Source organism: Ambystoma mexicanum, chromosome 3q, assembly GCF_040938575.1.
Source record: "Ambystoma mexicanum isolate Mex_15411 chromosome 3q, UKY_AmexF1_1, whole genome shotgun sequence".
NCBI classification, from domain to species: domain Eukaryota; kingdom Metazoa; phylum Chordata; class Amphibia; order Caudata; family Ambystomatidae; genus Ambystoma; species Ambystoma mexicanum.
Window position 1 is genome coordinate 799863672 of NC_090926.1, and position 17861 is coordinate 799881532.

General features: G+C 40.0%; 1 protein-coding gene across 2 annotated transcripts in view; it reads left to right on the forward strand.

Annotated features, from left to right (window-relative positions):
* Positions 1-17861, forward strand: part of MYCBPAP (MYCBP associated protein) — a 1263051-nt gene that overhangs the window by 654570 nt on the left and 590620 nt on the right. For both annotated transcript variants that reach the window (XM_069654887.1, XM_069654888.1), the window contains one exon: positions 1871-2058. In XM_069654887.1, coding sequence (XP_069510988.1) covers positions 1871-2058 — 188 coding nt within the window. The remainder of the gene's footprint in view (positions 1-1870; positions 2059-17861) is intronic.

Sequence of the window (17861 nt, forward strand, 5' to 3'; positions counted from 1 at the left end):
CATGGGACAAGGAGCCACACTTGAGTTTAGCACAGTCTTTGGCTTTTCTAGCACAAGGGTGCAGTTCAAAACCTCAGAATCATGGCCTTCTATGCCAAAGTCTCTTTGCTATTCAAAGTCTCTTCTTTCAGGGGGCCTGATGTAACAAACTAACAGAGTTTGTTTCAGTATTTTGCATATAAACAGGTTTCTTAAGAATTTCACTATTCATGTCGGCTCCCCCTTTGCCGGGCTCAGATCCACTTTAGCACCATGTTCTCAGGGTTTTCAAGTATCCAATTTCTCAGGTGTTTCACTGTTCACCCTGGATCCCCCTCTGCCAGGCTCAGATCCACTTTGACACAAGATCTTCAATCAGTCTCCTTCCGCCGGGATCGGACTAATCTATTTACTTTAACACAAACTTGCTTTCAACACATAGCTATTCATTTGATCTCCCTCTTTCAGGCTCATACCAACTTTATCTACTTTGCCATTAACTTTCTTTACTGTATTAACATAGAAGAATTTCGATTGTGAACAGAATTTTGCTTGACCCATCGCAGGACCACTTCGATTCACATTTCTTTGCTTCTCTTTTACTTTTGCCACCTCTCAGCTGGATACCTTACAGAGACTTTCGAATGAGCACCCACGCGCTGCCGGATCACTCTGTCACAGGTATTATATCTTAGTTTCAAAGTTCAATCACTCATCTGTAACTCGACTTTACTCGCGTTGGTTATCACACGGGTTTCAAGCAATGTTCGTTCCAGCACTCGCCATACAATATGGCCACTCGCAACCTTGGCTTCAACACATACTGGTCTTGTATCAGTCTCCCCAACTCAGTGGCTGTGCTGATTTCACTCAGGTGTGCTTTGTTTGTAGAGCCAAGGACAGTACCACGGCAGCTGGCTAGTCTCCCTACCTTGATTATCGATGCAGGAGGGCCCTGGGTACCTCCGACATACAATGCACGATTCTTCAGCCTGGATTCCTGGTCTTACACTTTCTATTCTCAAGGTTTCAAGAAAGTGACGGTTTCTTGTGGAAAAGGTCAGGGGCACTTACCTACTTGCAATCCCCTTCTGTTTCTCTGTCTTTCTCCTTGTGTTAAACTGCCATCTTGGAAATGTTGTTTCCTTGTGTGCTGTGCCTCGTTCAGAGTGTGCTCTCGTGCTCCACCTTTTATCCGTGTGGGGAAGTGTAATGGAAGTCAGGTGTGTGGGATTGTCTGGAATTGCCTGACCTTGCCTGACCTTGCCTGACCATAGTAGTGGGACATGTCTGGTTCACAGCTCAGTTGTCAGTCTGTTTTCCTTTAGAGCGGGCTGTCCGTGAGAAAGTGTTTGTGGTGGAAAGGGGGAGGGGTAAAGTTCTTAAATATCCTGCCTGGCTGGTAGCATGAAGTAAAGGTGTTACAAGGAAGGGGGTACCGCGACTCACCATCCAGTGTCCCACTCCCCGAAGACCCGTCAACCAGGTGATCCTCCCGCACTGGTCCACCCCCAGGAACTGGATCCAAAAGCAATGGCCCTGTCCTGGCCACCTGGATGACATATCCCCAGGGACTAGTGGGTGAGACATCCTCAGGTTTCTCACAGAGTTTAGTTATATGTTTTGTGTCTACAACACCCTGGGTGTGTGACATACCTTTCCTATGGGGAGGTTGTTTAACGTACAGCTGGGATGTACCCTTTAGTTGTATGGTGTCTGGTATTTGTCTTTTCGTGCACTGAAGCCTACTACTGCTTGTGTGCACAAATCTGTGTGCAAATCTGTTATTTGGGATATTTGTCTTATGACCAATGGCAGTGTACATGAAAGGAATTCTTAAGTATGATTGTGTTGACTCCCTAATAATAATGGTTTCTCAATAACTCCACAGGTGTGATCCTGCCAGGGGAGAAAAAGGCATTTTCATTCCTGTTCAGATCTCCGAGTGCTGGGATCTTCAGTGAATCCTGGGAGTTCTGCACTCACCCAGTTCTACTTGGAGGAGCTTCGCTGCAGCTCTCCCTTTTTGGAATCGCCCTGTATGAGGATAAAACATCAGAGGTCCGACTGGAGCTGCAGGTAAAATTTCATTGGGATGTGGGATGTGGTTCACAATGGCATAGTACGGGTCAAATAAGAACTGTATAGGAATGAGTGTCTCTTTCGGGCTTCTTTGTTATTGGACATTATACGTGCTTGGCAATTCTGCTTCTTGCCTGTATTTCTTTTCCTCCTTGCTAATGATACAAAGCAGATATACAGTATCGACATACAGTGCAGGTTATAGATTTGTTAGCAGTACTAATGCTTAATGACCATCTCAAAGAGATTACTCTATATTGTAAAACATCTCAAATAGAACCAAGCTAATATCCATCTCAAATTCAACCCGCAACCAGATGGTTTGATTTGGAAACCAAGATGGCTTGAACATTTGCAATTTGGGGTCCAAGAATCCCTCAGTTAACTCTAGGTTTATTTCATCTTAATTTATTAATTATGACAGTGCCAACAATGGTTGATTCAATTGGAGTAATTATTCCTTTGAAGCATTGTATTCATCATTTCCAGTCCTTCAGGACTTTCAAGAGTCATAGTCCGTAAAATGTCTCTAAACCCAGCCCGAAGCTTGCGTAAGTGAGTGTTAAGCGTTTTTTATTATTTGGTGTTTATTTTCTCCTACCTTACTTTAATTCTGTATCTTATTCTTTTTTACTGTGCCCTATGTTGCTACAGAGCTGCTGCACAGTATATTTACTTATTTGTACATCAGGAAAGGGCAGGTAGATGAAGTTCCTGAGACCTGGTCTGGCATTCAGTTTAGAACACTGAACTTTGCAATACAGGACAGCAAACAGGCTTTGTGTAGCTTAGATCATGGTTCAAGTTTGGGGGCTGGTGGGAGTCTACTTTTGAAAGGTTAATTGATTTATCCGCAAAACCCTTAGACCATTAAATCACTTTGGAAATCATGTGTACGTTTTGGAGCAAATCAGCCTTTAAAAGGCTTTTGTGCATCGATGAGTGGCTTGCCAGTTCTGTGGGATAACAGTTACACATTTGGTTTCTTCCTTTAGAATTGTGGACCCATTGTGTCACTACCCAGTGTCTGTCTTTGTCCTTTGCAAGTGAATGGGTGCCTGACCGACTTCAGAGGCTCTCGGATCCATACGAAATTTCTCTCTGTCTTTCCTTTCTCTCTCTAGTTATGTGATGTGATGTTACATAAACGTATACCGCGCTGAGGGCCCGTAGGCACTAAGCACTGTTAGTGATCATTGTTTGAAAATGGAGGGAGACTGAGGAAATACAGATATTCTATCTTGCGATGAAATGAATTTGGAAACATTCAATTTTGAGCTGCTTCTTGATTAATAAGAAATGTTATTGAGATCTTGAAGGTAATACTGCAAACGATCTGCCAACAGCAGATTTAAGGGGGAATTTGGAAGTTGGGAATCGGCTGATCTTAGATTTCTGCCTGGGCGACGCATAGCAACTGTTTCAGTCAAATACGTGGTGCATCACCATACAGACATTTATTGGTGAGTGAAGCAATTTTATAGTTGATTCTGGCTTGAAGTGGAAGCTAGTTCACACTGTATAATATGTGTGGTAAACGTGCAAAAACGACGGCATTTACAACAGTGAATGCCACATGTTTCTGAAGTATATGAAGTTTTGATATTTGACATTTGCTACAACCAAAAAGAAGCGCTGGCAATAGTCACGTTTTGAGTCAATAATGGGTCTTGCTATATGATAACATTGTGTTCCTGCAGAAAAGGCCAATATCCAGTGAAAATGTTAATGGCTGTAGTTAATGAAAAAACCGTGGTGAAAATACTTTACCAGTGAAAGTCGCCAAGCAAAATGTAATCTAAAAATGCAAATTAAAACTAGCCAATATGTTGTTGCTCTTAGGGTAAGCGTTAAGGTGGAGGGCTTGTGATTGCCGGGTTTAGGGTATGGCTAGAAGTTAGGGTCAGAGTAAAGATTTTGGTTAGAATTAAGGCAGGTGTTAGGGTCAGGATGATTCTGGAGGGATGTTGAATTTGGGGTTCGATTAGGAGTTAGGGAAGTGGGTAAGTGTTAGGGTACAGATTATGGTAAGGCAAGAGTTAACATAGTTAAGGTTTAGTGTAGAGTCAAAGGGATATGGAGGTTGGGGAGGGCTGGGGAAAGATAAGGGTTTAGGATGAATCAATCTAGGGGGCTATGGTAGCGTAAGTGTTAGTATTCAGGTAGGGTGTGGCTAAGGTTAGCGTTGGAGCAGGGATTTGGGTTAAGGTAAAGGCTATGGAATTTGTGGAGAGCAGTGATGGGGTTGAAGTCAGGGTCACTGTTCATTTTCTACTTATCTATTTGGTGTTTTGTATTGCATTAGGTGCAAATAATATGCTTTGGAATGCTGAAGTGCTAGGGTCAGGGGTAGACTAAGATTTGCAGTAAGTGTTAGCGTAAGGGTTAGACATAGGGTGATTGTGGAGGGCTAGTGATTGTCTGTTTTTCTTAGGAGTGTAAGCCATGTTTAGGGTTGCAGCCTTGTACATTTGAGGTTTTGAAAACAGCTTTTTTGGCAACCCTATCACTGGCAACATGTTCACACTTTACATTGCCTGTACAGAGAATGACTACATTTTGAAAAACAAACTTTTTGCTACTTTTTCACATGACTATATTTTCCCTGCACTGATCTCGAAAACGGCTAAACCCAAGTCGGGGAAACACAGACATCCTACCTCGTGGGTATTCACATTTAAGGTACAAACGGAAGGTAAACATTAAGTGAAAGACAGGGACGCCTACACATCCTTGGGATTGCTTCCAAAATTCATTATTTGTTTAAAAAAATACAATTTTTTTAGTCATAAACCACACAATCACAAAAATCGTTTTAAAACATTAAACGTAATTTATAGAACCACATGTACATACAAACAGGTAAACAATTAATCCAAAGTACAGCAAACACACCGTCTATAATCTTTACACTGGGTTCCTCTCACTAAAGTGTACTGTTCGTGCTATTAATTTATTTATTGGCATTCTAAGCCCAAGGATGTGTAGGTTTCCCTGTCTTTCAAGAGTGATGACACTTAATGCTTACCTTAATATATTTTCCTGGTGATATTTTGGCATGTAAGCAAAAGGCTGGTAGAAGGTATTAAGGGAAACTACTGATTATTGAACTAACTGGTGCTGACATATCCATTATAGGAATAAAAATACTCCTAAAGTTTGAATCCTAGCTGAAATGGGGAGTGACGCGTTCTAGACTACATGATTTCAGTTTTTGTTATATAAAAGCTGAGCAAGTTGCGGTCCATCAGTTTTTTAGGCAATCCAGAATAGCAGAGGATCTCGGGTTGTCTGTAATATCATCCTGTGACAAATTCAGATACCACTGAGTATCTTCAGCATAGCAGTGCAAGCCTGCACTGAGATTGGCTAGAAAATCGTGCAGGGGCTTACCATAGATATTGAAAAGTGAGGATGTTAAAGGCATTCAGACTGTATTTCTCGTTAGAGCCAAGCATTGTCAATAGGGTGCATGATAATGGGGCATGACTGCTACGTGGAAGGGTCCCAGCTTGGACCCCTAAGTAGGGACCTGATCCTCCACCCTAACCTGCAGGAGCATCACTCCCTTATGTCTCTGTTACACAGCTCCCATATGTTTGTTTGCTTTCTATCTGCTTAGTGTGCTCTCTCACTGTCAGTGTGAGTCCTTTTATGCACTCCCCCTGATAAGCTTATCCCACAGTGTTACTGACACACTCAGCTTTTTGCAAGATCTCAGGCTTGGCCCGCCACCTAGGCCAACTCGCCTCCCCACTCTCACTGGCTAATGCAGTAACCCCATTAACCCCCAAGTCACCATGACTTATCATTAACACGTTCGGTGCAATGCACCTTCTAACCCCGCTTGGCTAAACATCAGTGGAATCATGAAATTGCAGTCTTGAATGTCAACTCATGTGGCCTGCATAATGTTAACTGCTATCATAAAACGGGCACATATCTTGCTGGTAGACCCAGTACCTTGCAGCGAAGCACTGAGCCAACAGAACCCTTCATGAATAGAGGACAGGTAGGACCCAGTACTTTCATGTGACCATAAAATGGCCAAAGTAAGCCATATAAAGCCTTGGTGGTGCTGAGTTAGGTGGTAAACCAACTAAGCTTGTTAACCAACCAGAAGGATAAAAAGAAACGTTAGAAGGGCCTTACCCAATACCGAGCCTTGTTAGTAAAACATATCCAGATGGACACTTGTAAAAGGCTATACCAAAACAGAACAATTGTGGAACCAGCCTTTAAGCGAAAACCAGAGAATGAGAGCCTGCCTGATGTTGAAGAGCTGTTTTTGAAATTCTTCTCAACTGGTAGACCTGTAAGAGCAGAGCGACCAAAGCAAGCTGAGAGTCTGGAGGAGGCTGATGGAGAAAAGCCCACTGGAGAAGATTGGAGACCGCTCAGGGCCTTGGAAAGTAACCGTTCCAGAAGGAGCCTGAGGGACTTGGGTCTCCTCAGGAAAAGCTGAACACAAGCATCGCTCAAGTGTGGCAACCAAACCTTGAGTGAGAGAATAACTAGTGTTGGCTCTGAGAGCGAGCACAGTGCTATATCTGTAAAGGCATAGTGAGCTAGGCACCATATCCCATACACTGTGTTTAATTTGTCAACAAGCTTAGTGTACTTAGTGGTCAGGAAACGAGTAAGGCACTATGACTTGTGACTGTGGCGCAGAAATTACAAAGAGAACTAGAGGGAGACGAGCAACTCTGTCAGACAAGAAAACCCTGATGAACTGTAATGTATCCCTTTTCTTCACCTTTCGATTTGATTGCTCAGAGAGAAGGACACTCTTTTCCCTTCTAGAGAAATCCCCTGGATGTATAAAGGCCTATCACATTACCCATCCTGACAATAATAGTGTCATTTGAAATATATCACACATTCTGTGGATCCGCCACAAGTCACGGGCTGAGCAGGCATCCCTGTGTAACCTGTAGTCACAGAGCCATTCAGTAACCTTTTGGACTGTTCCATTAACGATGTGCCTGGCAGAGTCATGGTTATGGCACGTGGTTTAGATCTCAGATCTGTTATGCCCCAACCCTAGTTGAGGTTTCCTCTTGCTAGTCTAATATCATTTTTGATTTATTATAATCCCATGAAGGAGGAAGAGTTAGTTGCAGCGCTTTTAGTACGATCCTAAACAACTCCACCCCCCCCCCCCACTCTCTGTCTTGGCAGATTGAAGTTTCTATTTATAGAGTTACACTTCGATAATGTACCTGCATATATAATGTGAAGGTTAACCGTCACTGCAGTGCATTATGGGGTCTTTCTGAGTGCGTTGCTTTTCTGTAAAGTAATTAAATATACTGTGTATAAAGTGCAATGAATGGATTTAGCTCCATTCTTGTTTTAATGTTTTCTCTTTAGAGCATAAAAGCAGGTAGTGAACATCATGAAGTACTTATTCCTTCGCCGCTTTAATTTTTAAGTTAATTTAAACAAAAATCGGATAAATAACTGGCTTATTGATAATTATCTATGATTCAAAGAGCCATTCCTGTCAATAAAATATGTTCCGGGATCCTGATCATGTGCAGAGGTAAGTTTGTGGTTATAAATAGCAATTCCGTCAGAGGGAATTAGAGTTTCAAGCTTGCAGCTTTTCCTTCATGGGCCACACGCTGGCCAGAATGCATAGCTGAAAGATTGCTGCAAATTGAATACCATGTCGCTCCATCCACTGATACCACTTCTTTATATACTGCGTCACCAACTGCCACTCCTTGTTCCTGTCTCTTCAGCCTTTGTAGACGACCTATTAATGCTGCAGGTTGAGCTTTGTGTCCATGTAAGGTTTCAGTGATTTCCTCATACAGTTTAATTTCTGCTGTGCATTCTCGGATTTCTTGGCACAAACCATCTGCACAGCCTCAGAGCGGAGACACTAAAGATTAGAGCACAGGCTTATAGTATGAGAGACTGCCCCCTCCTGCACCTCCACATGACCAACGTGCATCATATACACATCACTAGCATGTGGCAAGAGACAGATACAGAGCTTGTTAGCAAGGTGAAGTAGTGCCAGCAGTACAATCCGACTGTAATGCTGTACAGGAGCTTTCTGCTCCCCTGTAAGGATTCCGGCATTTAGCTTTCTGTTCCCTCCTGTATGCATTCTCAAGGTATGATATACTCATCATCATTCACACATGCTCACGATCCAAGACAATCTTTACCTGCATATGCACACTTTCCCACCAGTATTTTCTCAGAGTAAAGGCTATGAATCGTATACTGGTAGTCAGAGTGCTAGACACTAATGACGTACACTTGTTCAGAGTGCAGTATTCCATCCACTGCCACTTACTAAGACACAGCACCATATACTGCGTGCTGAGAGGGAAAGATGGTGTGAGCAGCTGCACATCAGACCTCTTCATGTTAGTGTCAAAAGCAGGGATATACAGCCATGCACACACTTACCCCTTAACTCATCCTGCTTTTTGGATGTCTTTCTTTGGACTCATTCTCAGCCTCACAACGCATTAAATGTTACACTTGACTCCAGTGGGCCCCCCTCAAACAGATGCATCTGACTTAACCCAGCTTGCAGTCTCAACTGACTGAACTGCTTAGTTCACCCAATGCCAAGCACACACTGGCCTCCACCAATGATTAGGGGCTCATACCTAGTTCTTTTTGTGAATAAACCCTTGCTCTACTGCTCTTTGTCACTACTGCCTAAGGTTGATAACAGTCTAGGGCTTTACCTTGAACTGTTGAAGTGATCTCGGGAGGATAGCTCAGGTGCAACAAGCTCTCCTTGGAAGCAAGATGACACGGAGCAACACGAGTTCAATCCCCGGGTCTGCGCTTAGAAACCTGTGGGTATTAAGCACGTTACAAATAACATATCATATCAAGACTACAGCTTCAAGAATGCTGGAATCTTTGTCCTGCAGGGCAGTACTATTTTATACATAGGGCCTCATTACGACCCAGGCGGTAAGTTACCGCCTGGGTCGTACCTTTACCACCATGGCGTAAACTATGTTTACGCCATGGTGGTTGGCGGACTTACCGCCCCATTCCGAGGTGAGTGGGGCGGTAAGTCCCCATTAACCCATTTACCCTTCCCCATTCCCATTTTCGCCCCATAGGGCATAATGGGAGTGGGGAAGGCGTTAATTACGCCACCGTAAATTACGGTGGCGTAATTAACAACAAGGTCCCTTAGCGCCATGGATTTTAACACCTGCTAAAAGCAGGTGTTAAAACCTCCATGGCGCTAAGGGACCTCGGAATCAGGCGGTAAGGGTCGGCGCTGTTTACGCCGCCATAAACCCCTTACCGGCTGGGTCCTAATGAGGCCCATAATAGCATTTTTCAACCAAAGTCAGACAGCTCTCAAGGATACAGGCAACTGCATACATGTTCTGCATACATGTTTCACCCTTATTAGGGGTCATCAGTGCAGTATAGCCTGACACCCTTGAGGTTGGAACATAGGGTTTGTGGTACTGTGTGCATATACAAAACAGTCGCTATGCACAACCTCAACAAGAGAAGGAGGTATAGGGTCACTACCACTGTGCAGAGAGGCAATGCAACTCTGGTTTTGGGCACTGCAATATGGAATTTCTGTCGGCTTTTCAACTGGCCGGAGAAGAGAACATGGCAGCGGACACTCTGCCAGATAGTCCAAAATAGCGTTTCAAACAGATTGCCACAACTTCCTCTATTAGGCCTGCTCCAATGCCACACAAATCAAATATATATATATATATATATATATATATATATATATATATATATATATATATATATATTCAGTGAAAAAACTTTGTTAAAGGGACGTTATGGTTAAGTTGCGCTACTAAAAACCTATGAAAATCAATGAAAAAAACTTTGTTAAAGGGACGTTATGGTTAAGTTGCGCTACTAAAAACCTATGAAATTCAGTGAAAATCTTTGTTAAAGGGACGTTATGGTTCCAAGTAAAACCGAAAAACCCTTGAAATTCGCCAGTTATGGTAAGCTAAGCAACCATAACTCGCGCCACCACCGTGCACTGCTAAGACTAACACCCAGGACATCAAAGATGACATCACAAATGTCATTGATGACATCACTGATGACATCACATGTCTGGCTCACTATTTTTTCTTTTGCTGACATATCTAGGCAACATGGTTTTCTTCAGTAACAGTCAGAAACTAAGAATTTTATTTTATTTGTAGAGATATCCTTCTAGTAGGTTCTTACAGTAATTCCCTTAGAGTACAGTCACATCATATGAAACATATACATATGGGAAAACACAAGCTTGAAAGACAGCAATCCTTTTTGTGCATAAAGATAATCACTAGACTTATGAGCACTTTCTGATAGTTCTGTTGTTTTTTTTTATGGCTGTACTTTCCCTGTATATGGTCATATTTGTATACATTGTACTCACACTACTTTCCTTAGGGTCCAATCACATCAAGTGATACATATACATAGGGTAAATAGCAGCTTTGAAACAGCAATCATTTATTTGCATGAAACTAATCAGTTAAGTTATGAATTGTTTCTGCTACTACTAATTACCTCACAGACACAACAGAACTGAGAACAAGACCAGACCCACTGAATACATAGGACTTATCTTACCAGAAATAGTAAGTGTACTTCATTTTACTCATATATTTATAAACTTTCTGTATTAGATTAAAAAATATATTATCTTTTTTTTTTTTTCTCACAGAAATGTCTAGTACTCTGGAATGGCTAGAGGACAATTTCCCACATGAAGAAATGTCACAAGATAGTGAAACTAATGGTAAACACTTTATAATATAAACCATTTATTTATTATTTTTTTATATACATTTAACATATATATTATTTTTTTGTACAGAGCATACCAGAATAGAAAAAACTTCAGAAAACCCTGTTATGGATAACAGTCTTCACAATCTATAGAAGAAAAAAAGGATGTATTGTTGGCTAATTTTAATAATTTAAAAACTTTTGTAGAAAATCATTTCAAACCAAAAACCTCGTACCATTGCCCCACATGTACTTGTCCCTCCTCACGATATCCCAGTCAATTATCCCCAAACCCTCTCCATAATCCAAAACGTTTTGATGAGATTTCCATCCCTTCTTCACCTAATACCAATCATGTTGAAACCCCAAATTCTCCTGTTTTTGTTTCTGCCTCACCTTCTCTGTCATAAATTATTAATATATGTAAAATAAAGTTTAATTTTTATATTGTATTGTGAATAGTTTCCGTTTTTTTTTTTAAAACAATAAAAGTGTCCGCGGACAGTGCGAGTGTTCTGAAATGTTCGTACATAAACGAAAATGGAGGTGTCCTGAAGAACACCACTCCTGTTCGCACTGTTCGCTAGCAAGTTGAAACTGTTCTAAGAACACACGTGGTGTCCTGAAATGTTCGTAAAGAAACAAAAATTAAAGTGTTCTAAAGAACACTATATCTGTCCGTAATGTTCGCTATCATCTTAAAACTGTCCTAAGAACACAATAGGGTGTCCTGAAATGTTCGTAAATAAACGAAAATTATGTGTCCTGAACAACAGTACAACTGTTCGTAGTGTTCGCTAGCAACATGAAACTGTACTAAGAACACACGCGGTGTCCTGAATTGTTCGTAAACAAACAAAAATTAAAGTGTCCTAAAGAACACTATACCTGTACGGTACTGTTTGCTAGCAAGTTCAAACTGTTCTAAGAACGCTATTGGTGTCCTGAAATGTTCGTACGTAAACGAAAATGGAGGTGTCCTGAAGAACACTATACCTGTTCGTAGTGTTCGCTACCCAATTGAAAATGTTCTAAGAACACAATTGGTGTCCTGAAATGTTCGTACATAAACTAAATCACACGTGTCCTGAAGAACACTATATCTGTCCTTACTGTTCGCTACCAAGGTTAAACTGTTCTAAGAACACACAAAATGTTCGTTTCACGTGTGACGCACTTTTAATTACTTCAGAACCCGAACAGTATCCGTAGGACATCAATGCGCATGCGCTAACCAGTTTCCGTGCACTTGGTGTCCTGCGGACAGGCGCTTCCTTCGCGGACTAGTTCGCAAACGGATCATATGACCGCGCCCACGCTCATCGTGTGTCCTGAAATGCGGACACTGTTCGTGTCCCCGAACAATTTAAAAGTACATTTTCAGTTAATCCATAATATTTTTCAATAAAATTTCACCATGGCACAAGTCCCACATAGCAATCTTGAGTTTCTATATACCTTTTGAAACTTTCCGATCCTTTTTTTGTGTTCGATCTGTCCGCGGACAGTGCGCATGTCCGCGGACCGCGCACAAGCACCCCTATAAAAGACCACGCCCAAGAGCTTATTCCCATTGTGTTTCTGGCTATTCTTCAGAACACAGTGATTTTTGCTGCCACCTGCAGACTACACCATCATCGAGATGGCATCCTTGGCTGCTGAACTGCCACTTGGTGCTGCACCTGCTTCAGCACCACCCCCACCCCCTCCACCACCACCACCTCCCCAAGGGCCTGAAGAGGGGAACAGGAGTGAGGATGCAGAGGAGGAAGAAGAGGATGATGAGAATGAGGTAGAGGAAATCCCTACTACCCGCACTAGGCGTGAGTCTTGGGTGTGGCGGTTATTTACCATTCATGGGAATGGTCCTAAGGCTCGTACGAACCGTGTTAACTGCAATGAGTGCAAAATTATACTCAGTCGCGGGAAGCACGGTAAGTACAGCTTTGGGACCACTACTATGAAGCGATACCTGAGGTCATTTCACTCTGGGGCTATTCGCAGGGTTGTACCTTGCGAAGAATGTAGCAGGTTGATTTCCTCTACTTCATCCTCTGTTTCTGATCCTGTCACCACAAGGACCACCTCTGTGGGACAGCATCTTTCTCAAGCTGCCTCACAGGCCATACAGAATGCTGATGACCCCTACCTTTCGAGGGTCACAGTTGTATGTATGTACTGTGACACAGTACTCTGCAGGGGTGAGCGACTTCGGAGTGCTTTTGAGACTATCGTCTCAGAGCACGAGAAGACCTGCTCACTACCCAAATAAAACCCACTCTACATCTTCCTCTCTCAGCTCGCCCTTTCTTATCCCTGTGGTTGGTGTCCCCCCCCTTTACCCTCCTTTACCCTCCTCTCCTAGTGTATCGTGTCTGAAAAACCAAAAAAAATACAAAATTACAAAAATCAAAAAAAAATAAGGCTCTTTTCAGAGCCGCCTTTCCCAGTTAAAAAATAGAAGTGAAAATAAATGAAGCAGGGCTCTTTGTATTTTTTAGAAATCCGCGGACAGTTCGCGAACATTAAAAAAATTGGGTTGGTACTCCATCACAAACATTGTATTTTTCTCTGGAAAGAAGTGGTGGCTCTGAAAAGAGCCTTTGGGTGGTGTTTGTAAGTCAAAAATTGTAAATGCTTAACATCTACTTCAAAATCGTTGTTGTAATTCCAAAAAAGGTCACAATGCATTTTGTACATTTCTCAGAAAAATCTGATTGCCAGCATAAGTAAGATGGACTCAATCTCTGCGAAAAATGTATGTCCTACAAAACATAATATTTTCATTGCGAAAAGAAGACATGCCAAAATCTCTTAGAAAGCCACAAACAGCCTTATTAACATTGCGCCTTGCTTTTGACCAAATGAAGAAGAGCGAAGCCACATTTGTCTCTGCGCAATCCGTGAAAATATCACTTGAGAATTAGGAAACATGTCCATAACCTTCCTAAGTCCTTCTTTCATAGCAAATTGCAAAAAAATAATTCCAGTCACATGTCCTAAACTGTTCCTTCCACAATGAATTACAATTATGTCTGGATGTTGCTCTGTCTCCAAAGTAGCACAGAGAGGTAGCAAGTCCAACCACTTCATTCCACGTACTCCATGCCAGTGTACTTCCACATGTGGGAATCCAAGATCTACAGCTACTCCACAGCTTTCTGCATGCACCTTCAACCAATGTATCCATGAATCTCCTAAAATCCAAACAATCTGTTTTCTGAAACACACAGCCATAGCTATCTTTTGTTCTCTCAGCAAAAAGAGTATCTGAGAAAATCTCTCCTGGCACAACACACCCACCAAACTTTCCTGACCAATCCCTTTCAGTGCTTATTCTCATTTGCATGACTTGTGAACCCAAAAATCCCCGGATGTAACTCCCGATGTCCGCGAACTACCGCTATGTCCGCGGACATATCGTAACATGAACAGCCCTTCTACCATTTCCACTACACTCTCTCTGCCATTCCCTCATTGGATGTACTTCAAAAATCACATGACCATGCACCAATCACATTCAAGACCTCTACATCTAACTGCATCATCATAGATCAGCACTGCAAATGTACTCTGAATCTCTCTGAGTACAAGTGTCATATCATTGGCAAGCAGCATCTACCAGAAATACTGTACAAGTCTTCAAGATTTCTACTTGCAGCTCCATGCATATCCATATGCATGAACACAAACTTCAGGTATGCATATTTTCTGTATAGTAGATGAGCACATTTTCAAACAGACTTTCACCTTGTAAAATCGGTAAAATGAATTTACTGTACTTTTTTCAATTTCCTAAAATCAACTATCACTTATAAACCTTTATACTTTTTACTTTCTTTATACACACACACTCAAATCATGTTAAACTAACATTTTTTAAATGAAATATATAGACTACATATATTCAAACAAAATTGCATGCAAACACAATCTATGTTTAAACCTTTATAAAAATACTTATACAATTTCATATTTTTTGTTTTTATTTATTTATTTACTTAATTACTTTAAATTAGACATGACATTGAGGCGCTATTACCTAGAACAGTTTACTTGCAGAAATAGTGGTATTCACTAATATATTATAAATTTCACAAGACATAGTAAAGATATTTTTTTTTGCTACAGTTAGTCATTCAATACAATTTGTTCATTAAGAACATATCATATGTACTGAACTGATGCAATGTATCTTATGTAAATAAATTAGTTTAATGGTTTTACAGAAGGCACTGAGGATTTCAATTAAAAAAATCAATATCTAAATTAAAAACAATGCTATATACAAAGTTACTAATTTGAAGCTTTTACAATTGCAGTGAAGTAAAATATCACCATAATATTTGTATTAATAATCAAATATACTATAACATTAATACGAGCTATTTCGGTTTCTAAAAATAGAGATTTTGTACCATTTTGTCAAAAAATTTCCATGTCTTAAACAGCGATTTACAGCCAGAATGGCCCACAAATTTCTATTTTTGGACACACAAATTACCCAACTGAACCACTACAATGTTCATATTATAGAACAAACAACTGTTTTAATTGTATACATTAGATTTACTATTTGTACTTTTCCACACCACTAGCTTACTTTTTTTTTGTCATCTGAACCCCAGTTTAGTAACACATAAATTCAAGAATACCTATCCCTACTAGTTTTAGTTCCCAATGCACAATCACACACCATTACATACATCTTTATCATCTTACTCAAACACTCATGCACACAGCACACATACATTCCAGAACACCCCAACCCATATCTTCTTTATTTTTTTCAACAGACCCTAAAGAATGCCTACCAAAAGTCAAGTCTGTAGAAAGCAACGCAAAAGTAGAGCAAATGAAAATAAAGGTGTCCAACATAAGCATCCATCTCTAGCAGAATTTGTAAAAAAAAGTTGAAACAAAACAGCTAATACAATCATTTAGTGAAACACAAGAAGTATGAAGTACAACAACTTCGCTTCCTCTATCAAAATGTAAAACAAACCAAAAAACAATTAACAGAAAATCAGCTATTAGTACAGATAAAACTACTTCTTCAAATTTTAATATAGTGCAAAGTAAGCATACCAAGAAAAGTATTTTAGCCAAAATATACTGTCACAAAGTCCTTCAAAATCTTATAAAAACAGGAGAGAAATCAGGTTCAAAGCTTAAAACCTATCGTAGGAAATTAATCTTAGAAGCATTGATGGACAGTGCAATTCTTCTCAAAAGAAATGTATTTATTTTACTGTTAAACAAAATGAAACCACTAACAAAACTAATAACTAAATTACAAAAAAGACTTCTCAATAAGCGAAATATCAACAGAAAGAGCTTCTTAAGTATCAGTGGAGGTGAATGGAATCACACTACAAGCACAGAACCATATTTTAATGAAGAAGCGTACAAACAAAAGCAAACTAATACAATTGCCATGCATAGCAGTGGTCAAGGTTATGAAAAAGTGAATAATACCATAATGGAACAAGAAGTACTTCTTACAAAAATATGCCCTGAAAACTTAGAATTACCCCTCCATTCAACTGAATCAGAACGTCTAGTGTACAAATGGCCATGCATGTCAATGTGTAACATTCCCAAACAATGTTTCAAATCTTTACGCCAATTCCTCAATAAATATGTAAAAAGCAAAGACAAAATCAAAATTAAATAACTGCAAAATATAGATACCTGTCCAGTGCGCAAGTACACAGGACTACAAGGACATTCATTGGCCTGCATTACAGGACCTACTTGTAAAACCACTTTCCATGATATCAAAAGGATATCAACACATCATTCAACTATAAGAAATCTAGTCTATAAACTGTACTATGCTAAAAGTCCTGCTTTAGCACTAGCAAAGTTAAATAACATCCTTCTACATGGTACAGCAAAAGACCTACTTGAAGAAATTCACTATATCCAGAAAAAATATTTTGGAAGTGAAAGCCATTTACAGAATGAAGTAGCTTTAAACCAATTAAGCAACAATTCTACACATGGCAACCTTTTGCTAAACACATACAAAAAAGAAATACTAACATTTTAAAATACATCAGCTGAAGTACCAAACCATGTATGTGTATGTTGCCGTAGAATTTTTTATAAAAGTAACACAAAAACTGTGGACCTATCAAACAAAATAGAAGACAATGAAGATTCGAAATGGTTTGAATTAGCTCTCTACCTTGTAGCAGAAAACAAATATGAAATAACTGAGCCCTTAATACTTTGCAGTTATTGCACTACAAAACTTGACAACAACCAAACTCCTTCACGTTCTATCACAAATAATTTGGAATTATACCCAGTACCAAAACCTCTACAACAACTTAATTTATGTGAGAGCATCATAATTCAAACAGTACACCCATTTCAAGCAATAATACGCCTTCAACCAAAAACAGCAAAATGACATCCCTCTGAATTGGTAAAAGGCATTCGTGGAAAAGTAGTTTATTTACCATTAAATCTAAAAGAAAATGTGCATACTCTAGGAGTGCAACGTCCAATGCAGCAATCTTTAATTATATTAGTAAATGGAGTACCTACAAAAGACAAAAAAATATGGCAACAGCTGGTAGATTTATATAAAGTTAGACAAGCCTTCCAATATCTTAAAGAGAATAATGAATATTACAAAGAAATGAATATTGAAGAAAACTTGAAAGATACAACTGAAATAATTCAAGAAACACAAGAAGCTGGTCAATTTGATCTACTAGATCCTGCTACAATATCAAATACTTTAGACCATTATACAATTCATCCTTTGCACTGTAATGACACCGTACAAGATGTACTGGAAACTTACCAAATGCGTCAAACAAAAGGATCGCCAATCAGTATATGAGAAAAAAGTATAGAAGCACGTGCTTTTCCTCTACTCTTTCCTACTGGCAAAGGAGGAAGGTATGATGATATACCTATTCAAATATCAGCTTCAGAATACCGCTCATTACGAATGTATTCTGAAGATCCCAGATTTAGACAAAATGTGGAATACATATTCCACCTACTCTTTGAAAGTGAAC